Raw genomic sequence first — 20317 nt, 5'->3', positions numbered from 1 at the left:
AGGAAAAAAATCCTAAATGTCTTTCAAGATCTAGTTCAAATGTTAAAATCTGTGATTTGATCCCTGGTGTCCATATCCTGCACTCTCTGCTACAGCAAAGTTAACTGATTCCTCTAAGCTCCTATTCTTGTCTGTTTTATATGTCTGACTCTCCTAATGAAATACGCATTAAATATAGGGGTTTTACTTAATACTTACTTGAGCAATAAGCACCTAGTACAGTCTGACACACAGTATGTTCTCTCAAAAAATGTTTACTGAATTCACAACTTTTCATTTCCAGATCCTAGCCATCATAAAGGCTCCTTGTCACAGAACAAAACCCACCCAGCTTGTTAACAAATATGTAAGCAATGGTACCTTGAGTATAGAAAGGTTTGTTAGGCTGAAATCTGGCACTTCCCTGATGCATGAAGTTTTGATGCAAACCATAAGGCCACGAAGCTGGGACAAGAGGGAAATGGGGTCGTGGTGCATGTTCCCAAGGAATTGGAGGATTCAGTCCTGGAAATCCTGGCTCTGCATTTCAACGATAAAGGAAAGACGTATTTTAAAACATCAGTTTGTTCATTCAAACATTCTTTCATTCCACAAAAATTTATTAAGTTTCTACCACTGGCCAAGAAATCTGCTAAAAGCAGAGGATAACAAAAAAATTTTTTTAAGGAATGAAACACTGTAATTGTTACTCAAATTATTCATAAACATTTAAGAAAACATAAACAATAATATGTGGTAATTGTCCTAACAGTTTGGAAGGTGCCTAAAAGAGGGGGCTAGCACAGTTCAAGGATAGAGAAGGTTTTCCTAAGATGACTGACTAACGAGTTTTAAAGGACAAGGAACTAGTTAGTCAGGCAAAATAGGGCAAGGAGGGCATTTCAGACAGAAGGAATAATGTATTCAAAAGCCATGAAGCAGGAAAGTACAGCAAGTTTGGGAAGCTGCAAAATAATCAGCAATACAGACAAGGGTAAAGAGAGGAAGTGGTAAGAGAAAAGGCTGGACAGGTAGGTATGATCTATATTTAAATAAAAGAATCTTAACACCTCCTTAAGTAGCTTACATTTTATCCTAAAGACAATGTCAGCTATCTTAGAATCAATTCTATCTTGGCCTGAGATCCTATTAGAAGTTGAGGCATTGTGGTGAAATGCTTGAAAACTTGGGCTTTGGAACCAAGTATGTATAAATTCAAATATCAGTTCCAAAAAATTACTAAGGTTCAATTATGAACCCCAGGTTGTTGTGAGGATTAAAGTAGATAATAAAAATAAAGTGGCCTGCACAAGTTCTGGCTTGTAAGTAGGAACTCAAAAAATACGAGTCCTCTTCTTTCTATGGCAAACCACTCCCACCAATCTACTTCCCTTTAGGATCTATTTTTACATGTCTTTCAAAATGCAGTAATCCCCGGATCTTCCAAATCATTTTTGGTGGCTTTTCTCATTCAGGATCACAATGTGGCAGGAAATAATCTGAGAGACACTGCCCTTATTCACTAAAGTTTCTAGCAGGAACTCAAATTAGGAGATTTAGGATAGGGGGGAGTAGGGACCAAGAAAACTAAAACCCATACTAACTTCACTCCTAGAAGTTCAGTCTTCTCAGGAGGTAAGAGGTAAATGAAGCAGCTGGTTCACGGTAAGTTCATAAAGCCAAGTTACAACTAAGAGCTAAAGTTGAAGAGATCGGAGTTTACAAAAAGTAAGACTGGGTATACATTATTGAGGTCATGACTAATTGAGAAATAATGTTTTAACATAAAAGGATACTCTTGAGAATGTATTCCAATCTCTCCTGGCCATTTTTCACAACCAAATATTTTCATAATATGAGTAATATAACCTCATTAAAGACAATGTGAAAAATGGGGAAAAAACTCAAACTCCTACTCTCATACAACTACTATTATCATTTTAATACATTCCCATCTAGTCTTTCCATTTTTAATATAATGCTAATTTTAGTTGTAATATTAACTAAGAGTTGCACACCCATCCAACAAATAATAAATATTTGCTTAGTAATATAATAGTTTATTATATAATAATAATATGTTATACAAATAATGTATCTACCTTACATCAGGCACTACACTGGACAGTAGGAAGCCAATGACAGACAAGAAACAATTCATGTCCATCGACAGATGACTGGATAAAGATGTGGTATATTTATACAACAGAATACTACTCAGTCATAAAAAAGAATAAAATAATGTCATTTGCAGCAACATGGATGGACATGGAGATCATCATTCTAAGTGAAGTAAGCCAGAAAAATAAAGAAAAATACCGTATGATATCACTCATATGTGGAATTGAAAAAAAAGGGCACAAATGAACTTATTTACAAAACAGAAACAGACTCACAGAAAACAAACTTATGGTTACCTGGGGTGGGTGGGAAGTAGGAAGGGCTAAATTGAGAGTTTGAGATTTGCAGATACTAATATATATATATATATATATATATATATATATATATATATATATATATATATATATATATAAAATAGATAGACAAGTTCCTTCTGTGTAGCACAGGGAACTATATTCAATGTATTATAGTAACATAATAAAAAAGAATATGAAAACAAATACATGTATGTATATGCATGACTGAAACATTATGCTGTACACCAGAAATTGACACAACATTGTAAACTGACTATATTTTAATAAAAAAATAATTAAATTTTAAAAAGGAACAATTCATAGCCTCCACAAGTTCAGTCTAATGGGTTATGCAGGCAAGTAAACAGGAAATTTCAACACGGTAAGACTAGTGTTATGATATGGATACTAAGGAAACATGGAGGAGAGAAAGGATACCTAATACAAATGGAGGATAGGATCAACAAGAATTAAAAGCTTCTTGAAGAAAGTGATCTAAGTTTAAAAATGGAGGATGAGTAAGTTAGCCAAGTTTTGGAGTAAAGCAGAAGGAGGTTAGAGTGAACAGAAGGGTTAATGGAAAGGGCATTCCAGGTAGAGGGAACAACTTAGGTAAATAATCAGGGGTAAAATATAGTACAGTGTGTTAATAGGATGTTAATTAGTTTATTAAGGCTGAAACAGATCAACTAATGGTGGGGAGAGGGAGGACTTAAAAGTGTAAAAACTGAGCCAATATATCAAAGGGTAAGACATTGGATCTGTCTACTCAGTGACTATCACAGTCCATACCATGGCATGTTCACAGCAAATATTTAATGAGAGAAGGAGAGTCCACATTAGAATGGCCATGTATGACATATATCCTTTGATCCTGGAAATTCTAATGAGTTCCCACATTCTGGCATTTCTGCTCAACAAATTGTATTATCTGTATTATTACAACAGAAGTCAGAGATTCCTCCTCCATCATAGTGCTCTAAGGAATAGCATATATTTGTTTAAAATTATCACTAAAATTCTTTTGAAAAGTAATAAAGGGAAAGAAACAAGCTTTTAGTCTACATGTCCTATACAAATGATATTTCAGGATAACCAAGTAGTTAATAAGGAAAATAATCATAGTAAATTACAGAAGAATCACAAATAGTAAACAGAAAATCATCACTTAACAAACCTTAGTGAAATAATGGATATCAGCCATTATCAATAATGATCAATGGCAGCTAAGATTGTTATGTAAAAATTAATGAGGCACTTTATAGTGGATAGAACAGGCTGACACTACCTAACTCAATGATCAATCTTAACTCACTAAAAAAAGAACGACTAGACAGTAAGTTTCTCCTGAAGTGAAGGAATAGGATATGTCCAAGGACCAACCAGGAATTAAGATTCTTGCCAACAAAAAACTCCAAACTTAATCCAGCACCTGGATCTGAATACCAGTTTATAGAAAATATGGGAACAGTGGTACATGTTAAACAATGCTACAAAGATACAATCAGTCAAAACCAGAATGTGGAAAATTCTATAGTCTCTTCAATAAATAGTTAATATGGGGGAAAAATAGTGAGTGGGAACTGTCATAAATTAAAGAAGACATGAGATGTAATAACCACATATGGTGTATGGGCTTTGTTTGAATCTTGATTCAAACAAATCAACAATAACAATAATTTTAGAGAAATAGGGGAAAATGAACAGACTGGGTAATATATGACACTGGGTATGGTAATGGTCTTGTGATTTAAAAAAAAAACAAACTCAAGTTTATAAGCAAATTTGATCCAATGTCTGAGATTTAATTAAATATTCAAGCCAATTTTTTTAAATGGGGTAAAGGGGTCAGAGAAAACAACAGCAAATACTGACAACTGTTAAAGCTGGGTAATGGGAGGGTTCATTATTCTTTACTCTCTCTTTTTGTGTACATTTCAAAATTTTCTGTATTCAGTTTTTTAAATAAAAATATCACTAAAACTTAAATATAAAACTAGATTAATGGCATTTAAAAATTATTTTTAAATATGCAAAGATAAAAAATGATTAGATGGTAATAAATCAAAATATTTCTTAGCAGTTACGTCTAGGAATTGAGATTATATATGATTTTCTTTTCCTTTTTCAAACACTCTATGAGGAATATGTGTTACTTAGATATCAGTAAAAAAAAAAAACTATTCTTTTTTTAATGATACAAAGTGCTACTAATCTTCTTTTTAAAAAATTGCTCCTTACTAAAAGATAATAAGGGTCCAGAGCAAAGTTACAGGTTTGAAGAAAGAAACTGGTTTAAATCTTGGACCTGCTATGATTAATCATGATAGCATGATAGTTATTTAACTATTCAATTTCCTCAACTGTAAAATGAGTGCTAATAATACCTATACCAAGCAGGATTGTAGTGAAATTTTAAAATAGTAAGATAATAACTAACCTTTATGTTTATGACTTCATCTAATATTCACAACAACCCTGTGAATTAGAAGCTATCAATACACCTACTTTACAAATGAAACCAATGCACAAAGAGATTAAGCAACTGCCCAATGCCACATAATAAATGGCAGAGCCAGTATTCAAATTCAGATAATCTGAATCCACAGCCCATACTCTTTACCTTTATCTAATCCTATACTGCCCTTCCACAAATACTGCTTACCATCCTTTTCCTCACATTAATTTCCCCAGGTTCAACAAATACCAATCATCCAACCTTTCTACAAACAGACACACACAAAAGAAGAAAAGGAAAGGTTACCTGAATTCCCCACTGTACCATTGTTCACCAGGGAATTTGGAGCGACAGTACGAGGCCAGTGTCCATCATGAGAGGAGCTAGGGATCGCCACAGGTCTGGCAGCAGGCTGTGCAAAGATGATGCTGGGATCATTTAGGCCAATATTGCTGGGGGCACTGCCTGGTGCAGCATGGATTACTGGGCCATGAATAGGCCAGGAAGGGGCAGGGATCTGGAGAGGGTGCATTGGCAACAATCCCATATTGTGCATGGGAGAATACTGAGCTGGTGGTGACTGGGGAAAGTTATACATAGGCATCTGGACTTGATGTGGGGGCTGGGCTCCCTGCTGAGGTGGGCCAAGCTTGGGTTGAGATCCTGGCTGGGATGGAGGCTGGGTAATGGCAGTGGACTGGGAAGAGTTCTGTGGAAATGGCTGGGGCTGGGGAGAATAAGATGGTGAATCAGACTGCAGAGGAAAAAAAAAAAAAAAGATACATTTTAAAGTTAATTTACAAACCTCTTAATTTTATAAAAGCAGAAATTATCCAAATATAAAACTACAAAGTTATTTCATTAGAAAATTATAAATAGAACTCTATGATATGCATAACAAATAGAACCTCATTTTATATGAATGTAGAACTTTCTCCAAGTTTCTCAAACCCTCTTTCACATAGGTTTTACCTCATAAACCTTTTTACTGTCCAAAGAAGAGAGAGCCCAGACATCATTCCCATCACGTAGAACCCAAAATTCCAACTATAACTAGAAATTTACATCTAAACATCTTACAGTCACTTGCATTCAGTTCCTCAACAAGCATTTACTGAATGCCAATTATGTACTAAGCATCGTTCTAGGTATTTAAAATACAATATGGAGTTGGTGGCGGTAGTGGTAATAGCTCAGTGGTAGAGTGCATGCTTAGCATGTGTGAGGTCCTACGTTCAATCCGTAGTACCACTCTTAAAAAAACTGTTTTAAATACCGTATGATACCACTTATATGTGGAATCTTTAAAAAGACACAAATGAATTCATTTACAAATGAGAAAACAAACTCACAGACATAGAAGAAAAACTTATGGTTACCAAGGGGGAAAAGGAGGTGGGAAGAGACATTGGGAGTTTGAGATTTGCAGATACTATTATATATAAAATAGATAAACAACAAGTTTATGCTATATAGCACAGGGCACTATATTCAATATCTTGTAGTAACCTATAATGAAAAAGAATATGAAAAGGAATAGATGTATGTATGTGTACCTGAAACAATGCTGTACATCAGAAATTGACACAACATTGTAAACTGACAATACTTCAATTTAAAAAAATGTTTAGAGATCTCTGAATAAAAAAGTATCCTAGGAAAGAGAAAGAAAATACTAACATGCATGTCTTCACGAGCTTAAAGTCTAGAAAGGAGGAAGAACAGATAAAGATTACATAAGCCATCACAATAAAATACAGTGATTACTATGATAAAGACTGTATAGTGTATAATGAAATCCCAGAGCAGGAATACCTAAACCCACTTTGGGAGAAGATAAGATGAAGGAAAGTGTAAATCAAGGAAAGCTTCCTGAAGGAAGTGATCTTTAAACTAAACTCAAGGGTAAATAGAAACCAGTTTGATAAGAGAGTAGGGATAAGGAGAAGAGAAGATTCAGTCAGAGGAAACAACATGAGTGAAGGTCTACAGGTATGAAAACACAGTCTTTTAAAGTAACTGGAATCTGAAATGATGATTGCCTAGGCAAGGGAAATACAATATAGGGAGACAGAGAGAAGCAAATGGGTGTGAGCTATTTTTATAGACAGAAACAACAGAACTTTGATTGATTGTATGTGGGGGAGGAGTTCAGGAACTAGATTAGTGGGATCATTCAATGAAATGGAGAACACAGGAGGAAGAGTCAAGTTGCAGGGAAATGTAAGCTACATTCTAGAGTCTGAAGCTGAAGTGCTTTGTGAGACCTCCAAATAGCAATGCCCTTTAGTTGGACTCTAACTCAAATCTCAGATGAGAAAAAAGTGAGTGCTAGAAGCAGAAAATGAAAGTTAGGGGCAGCACAGGAAAGTGGCTAAAGCATAGGTTTTGGAGACAGAACCTAAGAGTTCAGGTTCTGGTTCCAAGTGTCTGTTGACCTCACGCAAGAAACTTAAATCAGTTTCTTCACCTGTGAGGTATTAATAATAGAATCTACACCATAGGTTTTCATGAAGATTAATTGCAACAATATATGTCAAAAATATAAACACCAAATTCAGGATAGCAGATACATTTAAGCAGCAAGGAAGTGACGGAAGGAAAATTTTAAGATGGAAAAAGCATCCAAGAGGAATGCATAGGGGTTGTCAAGTATGGGTAATTTTTTCACAAACCAAAAATAATCAAACACTAAGAATTGTTAAAGACTTGTGGCAGTACATGGTTGTTTATTATTTTCTATATTTTTCAATATTTTAAAAATGTTTTACAAGAAAGAATAAGAAATAATGCATATATAGCACGCAACAAATGTTAGCTAGTATTATTGTTGTTATGTAACATTTGAAAATATCAAAGTCCACAGTAGGTATTCAAAGTTTGAGGGGGAGTTAGTGGGCTCCTATATGTTTTCCTAAGACAATCCCTACTACTGCTCTTTAAATGCTCTAAGAATTTTTTCTAAAACACTGATCATAACAGATTTAGCACATTTAATAGTTAACAGCTTTGAAGCTACATAGACCTGGGTTTGAATCTTTTAATTTCTCTTATTTTCAGCTTCCCAATTTGTAAAATTTAATTAAACTAATACCTACTACTCCACATGGCCTTTCAAAGAACTGCAGTTAATAGTAAGTGTGAAACACTAAAGCACAGTGTCAGATTTAGAGTAAGCATTCAATTAATATTTAATTAATTTAAGAAGTGCAAGGTAAATACAGATTTAGATAAAGGTTAGAGTAACTCAGCAAAGTTAATATGAAACTTATCAATCTGAATTCTAATTCAATACGCTGTCTTTTAGAGGGCGTATTTGACTAGGTATCCATCTGTGAGAAGACACACAAAAGTTTCAAGCAAGTGAAGTGCCATACACCTACTGTCCTAACAGTACTAAACCCTTAATACATCTCAATTTTGGGGTCTATTTTTATTAACAGTACTCACATTCTTCCATTAACAAAGCCTGCAACCTCAAAGTTATTACCTTATTTTAATCCAACCAACAACCTTATCTGGTAGTTATCTTATTTTACAAATAAGGAAGAGGTTCAATGAAGTTAAGGAGCTTGCCCATAAATATAAACCCGGATTTATATTACTCTAGAAGCAATGTTCGTTTTAGCTGATGTGCCCAGCAAAGACACCTCTACAAAGTACTGTATAATCTGGAAGATCATATTTGCCAACATGAAAGACCAACCTTATCACCCACCAAAATTAGTGCTATCTTCCTGCCAAGACTATCCATTTGCAGGCAGAGTACTTACACATTCTGAGGACTGTCTAGTCCTTATGGACTGATCACTCTGTTGCTGGGCTGAACCAGCCACCTGCTGGGCATTTACAAGGTTGCGGACCAGCTGGGCTGCTAATAGAAGACATCAAAAAGAAATTTAATGGATAAAGAAAATAAATAGGAGAGAAATGACAATAAACTCCCTTCCTCTGTACAATCTCAAATCTGAGATTTTATAAACTTGGACTTTTAAACTATGATTATATTAGTCAAGGACTTATAACAACTTATTTTTTTAAGCCATTTCTCAATACTCAGTTCATTAGAAAAAAAAATACACTGGTCCTGGAAACAAGAGCAAGTGTCACACTACTTTTCTAAAGAAGACAATATATTTATTTAGGAAAATAACATCTGCATCATGAATCTGAATAATGGAAATCATCACTTATAAAATATCCTATTGTTTTCTTTCAATAAACTCTCATTTAGGTTCCTAATTTGTAAAATTCCTTATGAAATAAAACAGGAACAGATCTTCTCTCATAGAAGTAGTGAGAAGAGATATAATTTCTCCTATATGTTTCCAGAAAAAAAAAAATCTCTCATTAACTTCTGAAGGAAAAAAGTTAACTATTGTTAACTTTTGATAGCAAGAGAAATAAAGAATGTGACTCAAGTCCAAAAAATACTTCGAATTGACTAAATACATCAGACTACTAAGACTGTGATACTGAGCATATCCAAGTACTATGCAAAATAAAAGCCTGTCTAAATTTTCTCTTTTTAATAAATTCTAAGGTCCAAAATCACACAGCTAGGTTTAGAATAGAGAGGAATCAATGTCTTAGAATGACATCAACATAAGTGACTTTATTTCCACCAGAAACTGTATTTTTCGCCTTTTCTATTTACCTGCCACACTGCTATTCCTTTGACGGGCCAACTTGACCTCTGGGCACTCCCTTCGCACATGTCCTGCATCTCCGCATATAAAACATCTGAGGTCTCTGGGGTCTCTAAAGTCTCGAGTGTCGTGGAGGTCTCGGGTGTCAAGGTCTCGGGAATCTTTCTCTTCTTCATTCCCTTCCTTCTCTTCTTCACTGTCTTTCTTCTTTAGTCTAAACAGTAAACTGCTGATACCAATGATGTGGAGCTACGGACTTATAAACTGAGTGAGCCACAGAACAAACTAAGCTATACAAGAGTCTCACAATAAAGGGACTAACTAGCATGCCCATTGTTTCATGCATCTTTTTGAAGGCAAGGTACTCACATTTATAGCACACCTACTTAAATGGCAGAAACTGGGTATCTAGTAGTTTTATAATATTAAATTTTAAAAAATGTTTAATACCAAATTTTATCTTGTAACAATCCTTAGAGGCTTGTATTTATTATCTCCATTTTATAGAGGAAGAAACTGAGGCTTAGAGAGGGTAAGTGTCTTGCCTAAATTTAACAAACAGCAGTGATGGAAACTAGGAGTTTGTTCTATCTCAAAATTTCTAAGCTCTTTATATTATGCAGGACTTGATGACTAACGAAGAGATTTTCCTGATCCATTAACATAGTATATAGAACACAGGAAAGAATATTTCATAGATACATTTTTAGAGGAAACAGAGGATATATATTCCTTAAGGTATATATTATAAAGGTATAATTCACAGCATAAACCTCAAAGATTCAGTTAATCATATTTTAATCACTAGTTTTCATAAATGCGAGGTCCTCAGCAAGAACCCCATATCTTGGTCTTTTTTCCCCCTTGGATCCTAGCACAGATCTGTCCCAGCACATAGCAGGTGTCAATAAATGCTTCTTCAATTAAAAAAAAACCTGAATGAATTAATGAATAAATGAACAAATAAACATCATGGACCACTGTACCACAAACAAACCTCACTCTTTCAAAAAAAATTCCATTCAAATATACATTTACCTAAGGTCCAACTGAAAGTCCTGAACTTTCTCAACTTAAACATATCTGAACACAGTTACAGCTTCACTTTGCCTCACATTTATTTCCCCTGTAATGTTGATACATAATCATTTGCCAACCTTCTCCTTTTAGGGCAGTCTTTCATGTAGTGGCCTATTTTTCCACACACACGGCAACACCGATCATTGGGAGCCAGTTCTCCATCTGTTAATACTCTGGAATCAAAGAAGTACTCCTAGGGAGAAAATACAACTTTACTAGAAAAAAAAATCACTATAAACTTCTGAATCTAAATGAAAAGGAGACCAAGATGCAAAAGTGTTTTTTTTTAAAAGAAGGAAATAAATGTCAAATATTTCACTGTAACAAAAATCATGATATGAAAACAAGATTCAGAATTATCATCAGTATCATAGCTGCTAACAGTACTAACCACTTTACATCCACATTATCTTTCTCATTCATCTGTAGTATCTTTGTGTACTATCTCAATAAAGTGCATACTATTTTCATGCTCATTTTATAGGTGAGGAAATTGAGGCTCAAAGAGTTCAAGTCATTTGCTCACAGCAAAAAAGCTGGTAAGTAACAGATAAACGATTTATAGCTAAGTCTGTCTTATTACAAAGCTCATGCTTTCTGCTCCACCAGGCAGAAAGGAATTAGTCTCTTTACAAAAGAATTCTATGTAAATAAGTCAATGTTCTGACTTAAAATATCATTGGATTTGCATTCAATATTTCAAGAATATATAACATTTATTATACAAAGTAGAGTATATCTAAAGAGACTACAAGGAATCAATAGGAATTAAATCATTTTCCCAAGTCTTAGAAAAACCAGGCTCATTTCTGCTTTATCCTAGTACTTTGCTTATCCTTCTAAACTGTAGTTCAGTTTTGCGCCATCACAAAGACTAGTTTGTCCTAATGGTACCCAATCCTTGGAAGACAAAAGAACATACCCACTTAGAGCTCTTCAAATCTATCTAATGTTAGGGATAGAAGTATGAGAAATAGACCCACTAGGATGGCTATAAAAAAAAAAACCAGACATTAACAAGTATTAGTGAGGATGGGGAAAAACTGGAACCTTCATATATTGCTGGTGGAAATGTATAACATAGCACAGTTCCTTTAGGAAACAGTTTATGGTGACATATATCCACACAAAATTTTGTACACAAATATTTATAACAGCACTACTCATAATAGCCAAAAAGTAGAAACAGCTCAAATGTCTGACAAACTGATAAATGAATAAATAAAATGTAATATAACCACACAATGGAATATCGTTCAACTATAAAAAAAAAAAAGTACTGATAAAACATGAACAAACCCTGAAAACATTAAGCTAAATGAAAGAAACCAGTCACAAAAGGCTATATATTCTATGATTCTGTTTACATAAAATGTCCACAATAGGCAAATCTACAGAGACAAAAAGTAGACTAGCAGTTTGGGGAGTGAGAGGAAAAGAGTGAGGACTGACTGCTAATGGGGACAAGGATTTCCTTGATACCCAATGAAAATGTTCTAAAATTATATGTGACAGTTGCACAATCTTGTGAATATACTGAAAACCACTGAATTGCTCACTTTATACAGATGAACCGTACAGTATATATACTATTTTTCAATAAAGCTGTATTTCTAAAACAGGATGAGATATACTTCTTCACATTTACTATTGATGAAACCAATGTAACTAAATTAAAATCTTCATCATCATATTTTCTGACAAGACAAAATGAAGGTGTTTCTCAATTGACCCAGCTGCTTAAGGCAGAAACTTAGGAATCATTCTGAACTTACTCTCCTTCACCCATCACCTCTAATTAATCACCAAATTGTACCCATTCTATTCCTGAACATCTCTTTAATCTACTTTTCTCCATCCCACCATCCTAGTTAAAGTGGCCTAGACCTGGGGTCAGCAAATTTTTTCTGTAAAGAGCCAGATAGTAAATATTTTAGCTGTTGTGGTAAAATTGAAGATAATATGTAAGTACTTACATGGCAAGAGAGAAGGTGAATTTCTACTAAATTTTAATTGAAGAATTTCAAAATATACTACTAATAATTGAGTATAATTTTTCTGTAATATAAGTTTACTAATTAGAAGAAAGAGATACTTTCTAGGGGAGACATTCTGCTTAACCAAGGCTCAAGGTTAGTGCTCTCTATCATTAAAAGTGAAGGCAGAGGGTGGGGTACATACAGCTCAGTGATAGAGCGCATGCTTAGCACTGGGTTCAATCCCTAGTACCTCCGTTAAAAAAGAAAGATGCAAAAATTAAAAAATAATAAATGTACAATTAGAGAAGAAGAAAGGTTTATTTAAAAAAATTGAAGACAAATGTTCATCTGTTAATGCTAACCTGCAATTATATTTTATGTATTTCATTTTTGAAAATGTTTTTCATAGATAAAGAGGTTGAAGAGTCAAGGTAAAGAGAATAATTAATGGATCTGAGTGCATATGGAAGAATTAGTATCTGATAAAGGAGAGATATCTGCAGATGCAGGTACATTTGTAGATCTGGTAGCAGAAAGTAGAAGGAATATCTATTCGACACCATCTTTGTCTCAAAAGGAAAACATCTAAGTGTGAGTAGGGCAGAGATAACAGGTGGGACAAAATTCAAAATTCAATGGGTATTGAATTTTGAGTAAAATAAATTAAATTTGAAATAGTTCTTATTGAACGAGAGACACAAGTAACTAAAGAAATGTAGTAAGAATGTCAGATGGTATTGAAACCAGCTGAGGCTAGTGAACATTAATTTATACTATACTATATAAATAAAACTTTTTTCCATTAGTGCTCAGCCCAAGCATAGAGAGATGGTGGTGGCTGAAATCATACAAGACTGAAAACATAAGGGTACAAAAGAAGGACAATGGTGCAAAGGAATTTAAAGTCTATCCCAGAGAGTAGACCAGAGAAGCTAAATCTACTCAGAAAAAAATTAAGACTGAAAATAGCTGATAGATTGGAAGAAAATAGATCAACATGTCAGAGGACCTAATAAATAGAGGGACCTAATGAATTTGTGTTGTTTCAAATTTCAGCTATTTCTCTCCATTATAATAATTATTATCACTATATGAGGCAAGACTATCAAAAATGGTACATGAGAAAAAAGCTCTAGACTTCTCTCTGCTTTTCTTACCCCATACTCCCAAGAAAGAACGCTGAAACTAAACTGAACAAGGTCAAGGATATTCATTATGCAATTACAGAAGTATGGTTTCTATTTTGAGATTTCTTCTTTTGGTAGCTTCTTTCTCTGTGAAACTGAGACTTCCTCCCATGGGAAAGCAACCAAAAACCAGAATGAGACCAAGAGAAATAGGGATCACTATACCATCCAGTTCAGGCAAAAGGAATCCAATGGCTACCATAATTAGAGCAGAAGCCTCAGCAAATAATAAACTATGTTTTTGGTGTAGTCATCTCTGTTTATATTTTCATCAAGATTTCTAGAGACAGAAGAGAAGCAGTGAGCAGCATTTCAAATTTAGTATTTAAGGATCCTGAGTATTGACTATCCACCCTCATTCATTCAACAAATGCTTATTTGGTACATCCTATGTGCCAGAAACTAGAGATATGATGGTGAACCTTATGGACATGGACCCTGCCCTTGTGGAGCTAGTCTAGTGGGGTAGACAGAATTTAGCAAATACATTAAATAAACAAAATTTAGCAAATGGACATTTCATATGGACTATGATAAGTACAATAAGAAAAATAGAGGGAATTATAACCATCTCTTTCCCTATTCCTAACACCAACTTGGAAACAAGATTAGGTTTCTTGTACAAAAAAAAAAAGTTCTAAAAGAAATAGGATTCAGAATTCAAATTATATAAACTTACAGCTTCTCTGCCAATGAGTGGATAAAAGGGGGTACCAAAAAGTTTCCTTCCATTGATAAATGCTTTCATGATGAAATTGGTCACTATTGAAGAAAAGAAAACAATAAAAATGTAGACCTTAATGTGTAAGAGGTTCAAAAGCAGGGGAATTCTATATTTAAAACTTACTTTTTCTAGAAACTCCAGCACCAAGGTTATGATTCAAATCAAAAGGGTCTAGAAAAGAAATATTTTATTTTTTAATTAAGAATAATGCTCACAGTAATATAAAATATACTTAGTAGCCAAAACTAGTCTAACACTATATAACTCAGACCAAAGTCAGGAAATTATTCTTTTATAATTATAGATTAATGGATGGAAACTCATAAAGATCAAGAGGAAGAATCTTCCAGACTCTAATGTTTCAATTTTCCCCTCAATTTCATCAGCCAAATAAAACTCTTGCTTTTTGTTTTGCTCCTGAATTAATATCAGCTAAATGATTACCTTCAATTGCAATGCATTTGGATGTCCACTGCTTCTCAAAAGTTGTCAACAGTTTTTTCTGCCGAATGCTAATTACATATTCTTTGAAATCAAATTCTTCAGTATAGAAGCGAAGCAGCCCCAACCAAAGCTCTCCTAATGTTTCTGTGTTCTTTCCAAGTGAAGGTAAACGTTTTTTCTATAGGTAAGAAAAAGAGAGAAATGTCTATATTTATCCAAAATATGGACCCCAAATCCAAGAAAAAGTATTAAATTAAACTATGCAAATCTTAACATGTATCAGTGAGCATTCTATAACATAAAAACTCTGAAAAAAATTACCAGTTCTTCTGTTTTATCAAAGAAAAAAGCATTCCATCCATCAACCATTCTCTGTGGGATCTGTTTTCCATCAAAGATCTGCATTTAAAAATTAATTTCATTATTAGATTTTGAGTTATCCAACCCAAAAGCCTAAATACTCTCATATCATTTTAGAATTTATCCATAATAAACATATTGAAATACTTATTCCAAAAGGAATACATCAGCATGGTATAATTTGATGCCAAGTTATGAACAAATAAAATGTATCAGAAAGGCGAAAGCTGGGAAAGGATATCTTACGAGCATCAGACTCTGCAAATGACAACATTTTGATATTATATATTTGGCCTATCAAAACACATCCAGCCCAAGATTAATGAAGTAAAACTAAAGAAAAATAAAACTGACATTTTCAACAAAGGATCACAAATGCATAAATATGTAAAAGATAATACTTACTGACTGTACATCTTCTTAAAGGAAATTAATGAAGCTGTTTGTTTTGGGGAAGGGCTCTAATACCTTTAATCAGTTACCTGTATCATACAAGGCTGAAAAGGCCCAAGACATTGATTTGATTTTTTAAAATAGAAAATTAAGTAGCTTTCCCTGACATCTTGATAAAGATTGTAAAATCTTTATGATTAATTATGAGTAGTAATTCACTGGCCTAAGGAAAGAAGGGAAAGTAATGCTACTTTACTAAAAGAAAAGTATTCCATAAGATGACTGTACTGGCACAAATGATCTCTACAATTTTGAGACTTATTTTCTATAAGAGTTTTAAAGAGATGCAATAAAGTAAAAAGGTGGACTAGGTTCAGAATCAGTAGACCTCATTTATAGTCAGTCCCACCAAGTAGTGATTCTGCACAAGATAATTCTTCTAAAACCTCGGTTTTCCCAATGAAAATGAGAGATTAGATTAATTAGGTCAGTTTTTTTCAAATTTTATTTTTCTTTTAAGCTGTAGAACCCCTTCCTAAAATGTAAACTTTAAGGAATCTTAATATGTAAAACAGATAAAAACAGAAGTACTGTCATAAAAGCCTGAGCGGAGAACACACGCCCTATCTTTTCCCTCCTCCACTTCTCACAAATAATGAGCTCCTAGAGCTTACCAAAATACACTTTAAAACCACTAGACAAGGTGGTCCCTAAGGCTTCTTCCATTTAAACGAGACAGTGATTTATAAAATTAACTACATGTCTACCCCTCTAATTTCATTCTTTGGTTTAAGTTCCTTGTGGGCAAGGACTATAGCTTATCTCTGGAGCCCAAATTCCTATTACATCAAAGCCTGCCATATAGAGAATAGTTAATATGTTTATTGAATGAATATATTTTCTCTGTAAGCATATTTACATAAAGACCAGGTTTCTAAGGACTTAAGCTAATACTTGGCTTTTTAATATTTACATATAACAAACAAATATGGTTACCAAGAATTATCTAGCATAAATTCTAACATTCCATAAAACAAAAAAAGGAAAACCCATAATTACAGATATTAATATCTAAAATAAAAAATATGGGCTGCTGCCCTCAAAAATAAAATAGAGAAGGTTTTAAAGAGGCCAAATAATACATTTTGCCCTCATAGATTAAGATGCTATTATATAAGCTGCTTCTTGAGACCTTGATTATTTTAACAGAATTCTTACTTTGGAGTAACAACCAAGATCCAAACCCAATTATGTTGGCTACAGTAACACAGTAAACTGGACCTGTGGGATTTGGAGGGCATTTAATCACTGATCTGTCACCTATTTTTATGAACTTCCGTTTTTCACAGTGCTTCACTTTCTACTCTGTTTCAGCCTTTAGAAACACTAACACTATCCTCTCTTTCTCTAACACACACATTTTCTTTCTCTTTCTGTTTCTCTCTTTCCTTTATCTCAACACCAATAATCCTCCAAGCACTCAAGTCTTCCTTCTAAAACCTCACCAAACAAGTCAATCATACTTGTGCAAGGAGTGACCCTATATATTTCCATATTTACTTTCTTATTCTGTTGTAGTATTTTCATATCTACAAAATTATAATTTTTCAGTTGTGGTAAAATACACATAAACATAAAGTCTACCATCTTAAATCATTTTCAAGTGTACAGTTCAATGGCATTAGATACATTCACATTGTTGTATTACCACCATCACCGTCCATCCACAGAATTCTTCTCATCTTGTGTCTTGTAAAACTCAAAACTCTGAACCTATTAAACAATAATTCTCCATTCCTCTCTCCCTCCAGCCTCTAGCAACCACCATTTTACTTTCTGTTTCTATGAATCTGACTACCCGAGGTACCTCATATAAGTAGAATCACATAGTATTTGTCCTTTTGTGACTGGTTTATTTCACTTAGCATAGTGCTCTCAAGATTCATCCAGTCAACTGTAATTTTTAAGCTGATATAAGGTAAGAAAACACAGAAGTTCATAATATCAAGTATGACTAACACTCCTTAACCTTCTCTTAGTATTAATTTTGTGACAATTTACTTCTATGTATGATGGCTTGATAGAATACAGCAAAATTATTCTGCTTAAGAAAGCTCCTTTTGACCTAAAGATCTCTATATTGTTGACCATGAAGACACTCTTGGCAGAGCCTTACTTATTACCCAGTCACTTAAAGTCTAGATTGAATTACAAATGGAGTCAAAGATCATCAGCTTCATTAAACATATCCTTACCCTTAAAAGTTGATCGATGCCAATGATCAATACTTAAATGATGCCAGAGCAATGAACAATGGGGTCCCATATGAAAAGCAAAAAAGGCCAGAAGCAAAAATCCATATATCATCAGCTCCTATGTATCACAAAGCCCCCCACAATCAGAGCTCATTATGATGGAAAATATTTCATGGACTGTCTCTCATTTCACCAATCACTGTCTGTTAAGCAGATAATGGAACAGTTCTTCAATTTGACTACAGCAATCCTACCTGAATTTTTCCAATAACAATATTAATAAAGCTGTTAATAATAATAATAATAATAATAATAATAATAATAATAATAAAAGTAATAATACAAGCAATCACCATTTATGAACTCCCACTTTAGCATCTACTATATTCAAAGGCATTCAATGTCTCTGCTCCTTGTATCAATGCTGAAATACTACTACCATTATTACATTTTTACTGATGATAAAATTCAGACTAGTGGCAGTCAGGCAGCTTGTTGAAGGCAACATGTCAAAAATAAGGATTCAGACCAGTTATCTCTAGCTCCAAAACCATGTTCTGCCTGCTCTTTCCATTATATCATGCTGCCTCAATGGTTCCTTATACATAGGTAACATAATGAGAGAACAGAGACAAACCCAATGGAAACAAAATTTGTGTTCCACTTGAGTTAATCATATTATTTTGTCAAAGTCAGAGCAAATTATAGCAAATGACTGCTATAATATTACTAGAGTAATTATGCATAAGATCCCCAAATTTAAAGCCTTAACAACAATTAGACTAATACAGAGAATAATCCTGGCCTTGGCAGGCTTAATTAATCCCTGCTAAATTTTGAATATCCTATGGTGAACAACCTTGTTAAAAAAACAAACATCACTCAACATACATTCAAGCAACTTAAAAGTTTCTAATAGGAAAGGATATTTAAATTTATTTCTCTCCAACTGTTATTTAAAAGAGGGGAGGAAATGCTGCAAAAATCACAGAAAATCATTAGAACTTCTTAAAACTTACTAAGGCCATCTGACATGCACCATATGGCTATTTTGTGATATTCTTCTTTGCCAGGACTATCAGTTTATGTGAAATCAGAATATGTGATTTTCCAAACAATTCTGATGCTTCTTGTCTACCTCAAAATAACCACCCTTCTAAGAAATTAGAACTTGATCCATCCCAGTGCTTGTAAATCCAGTTTGTGCCAAGAATGAGGAGGAACAGATGGATGAGTAAGAACTCCCTTGTACCTACTTTAGAGAGTATAAATTGCCAACAAAAAGGGACTCTATGAGTCACCAAATCCAAGTAAATATGAGTATAATCTGTTTCTTTTGATGTACATTCTTATGCTTAATGCAATTAACATGACAGTACAGAGATAAGGAAGAATTTCCTTGTGTTTTTTTCCCTCAACCAAATTCAAAAACTTGATCAAATACACAGGAATAAATCAAACTTCATTGCCAAGCAGGAGTGGGGAGAATATTCTGAAAAGAACTTATGTATTTGCAGCCAAGAGACTATAATATGAATGGCTACAAATTTCATAATCACTGGCAGCATAGTAAGACTGTGAAATACAAAAATGCTGCAAAACATATTCAACAGTTCTACTCATCTAATATACTTTTGGTAGTATATACTGTCCCATAATAAACTTTTTTTAAAAAAGTTCCTTGTTTGATTATATCATTAATGGAAGAAGAAAACTTAGGATATCCTTGATGGAAAAATCCTTCATGATCTCATGAACTGAGCAAGATTTATTGTATTTAGATCTGTTGTTTTCACAGGAAATGCCTTTATAGTCCTCTTAAACACCTACCTCTTGTAGAACTGGGATAACAGGTGGTTTTCTCTGCTGCAGGAAGTACAGCACCATAAGGATATAAGCATATGAAGATAAACTTCCCCTGGAAGCATCTCCAATGTCACATCGCTAAAAAAAACATAATGATTGAAAACAAAACTTCAGAATCTCATTCCATGAAAAAATACTGACCACTCTGAGACACCACTTTTTAAACCCATCAAACTGTTAAATAGTCAAAAGTTCAATAACGAACTATTACAGAGGGTATGGGTAAACAGGCACTCTTATCCATTATACATCATAAGTTAGATTAAAGATTAACATAAACTTTATGAAGAATAATTTGGCAATATCAAAATTACAAAAGCACATTTCCTTTAATGTAGCAATTCTATGCTAAGAATTCATTGTCCAAATATGCCAAAAAATATGTGAAATGACTAAATAAAAAGATTTTTATTGTAGCACTATCTTAATAGCAAAAAATCAGAAAGAACTTAAAAAGCTCATTAATAAAGTACAGGTTTAATACCATATGAGATTGCTCATATGTGGAACCTAAAAAAATAAA

At 33.7% G+C, this 20317-nt stretch overlaps 1 protein-coding gene across 10 annotated transcripts in view; it reads right to left on the bottom strand.

Annotated features, from left to right (window-relative positions):
• TUT4 (terminal uridylyl transferase 4) overlaps nt 1–20317 on the bottom strand; it is a 134709-nt gene that overhangs the window by 13575 nt on the left and 100817 nt on the right. For 6 of the 10 annotated variants that reach the window (XM_074376487.1, XM_074376492.1, XM_074376483.1 and 3 more), the window contains 10 exons: nt 19759–19872; nt 15242–15319; nt 14921–15098; nt 14600–14647; nt 14432–14514; nt 10664–10779; nt 9515–9735; nt 8631–8731; nt 5164–5611; nt 361–519 (listed from right to left, as the gene is read on the bottom strand). In XM_074376487.1, the coding sequence (XP_074232588.1) occupies nt 361–519; nt 5164–5611; nt 8631–8731; nt 9515–9735; nt 10664–10779; nt 14432–14514; nt 14600–14647; nt 14921–15098; nt 15242–15319; nt 19759–19872 (1546 nt within the window). The remainder of the gene's footprint in view (nt 1–360; nt 520–5163; nt 5612–8630; nt 8732–9514; nt 9736–10663; nt 10780–14431; nt 14515–14599; nt 14648–14920; nt 15099–15241; nt 15320–19758; nt 19873–20317) is intronic. The other 4 variants (XM_074376484.1, XM_074376490.1, XM_074376485.1 and 1 more) reach the window with 2 other exon arrangements.

The sequence above is a fragment of the Camelus bactrianus genome, chromosome 13 (genome assembly GCF_048773025.1).
Source record: "Camelus bactrianus isolate YW-2024 breed Bactrian camel chromosome 13, ASM4877302v1, whole genome shotgun sequence".
Lineage (NCBI taxonomy): Eukaryota > Metazoa > Chordata > Mammalia > Artiodactyla > Camelidae > Camelus > Camelus bactrianus.
This window is presented reverse-complemented; position numbering and strand designations above follow the sequence as displayed.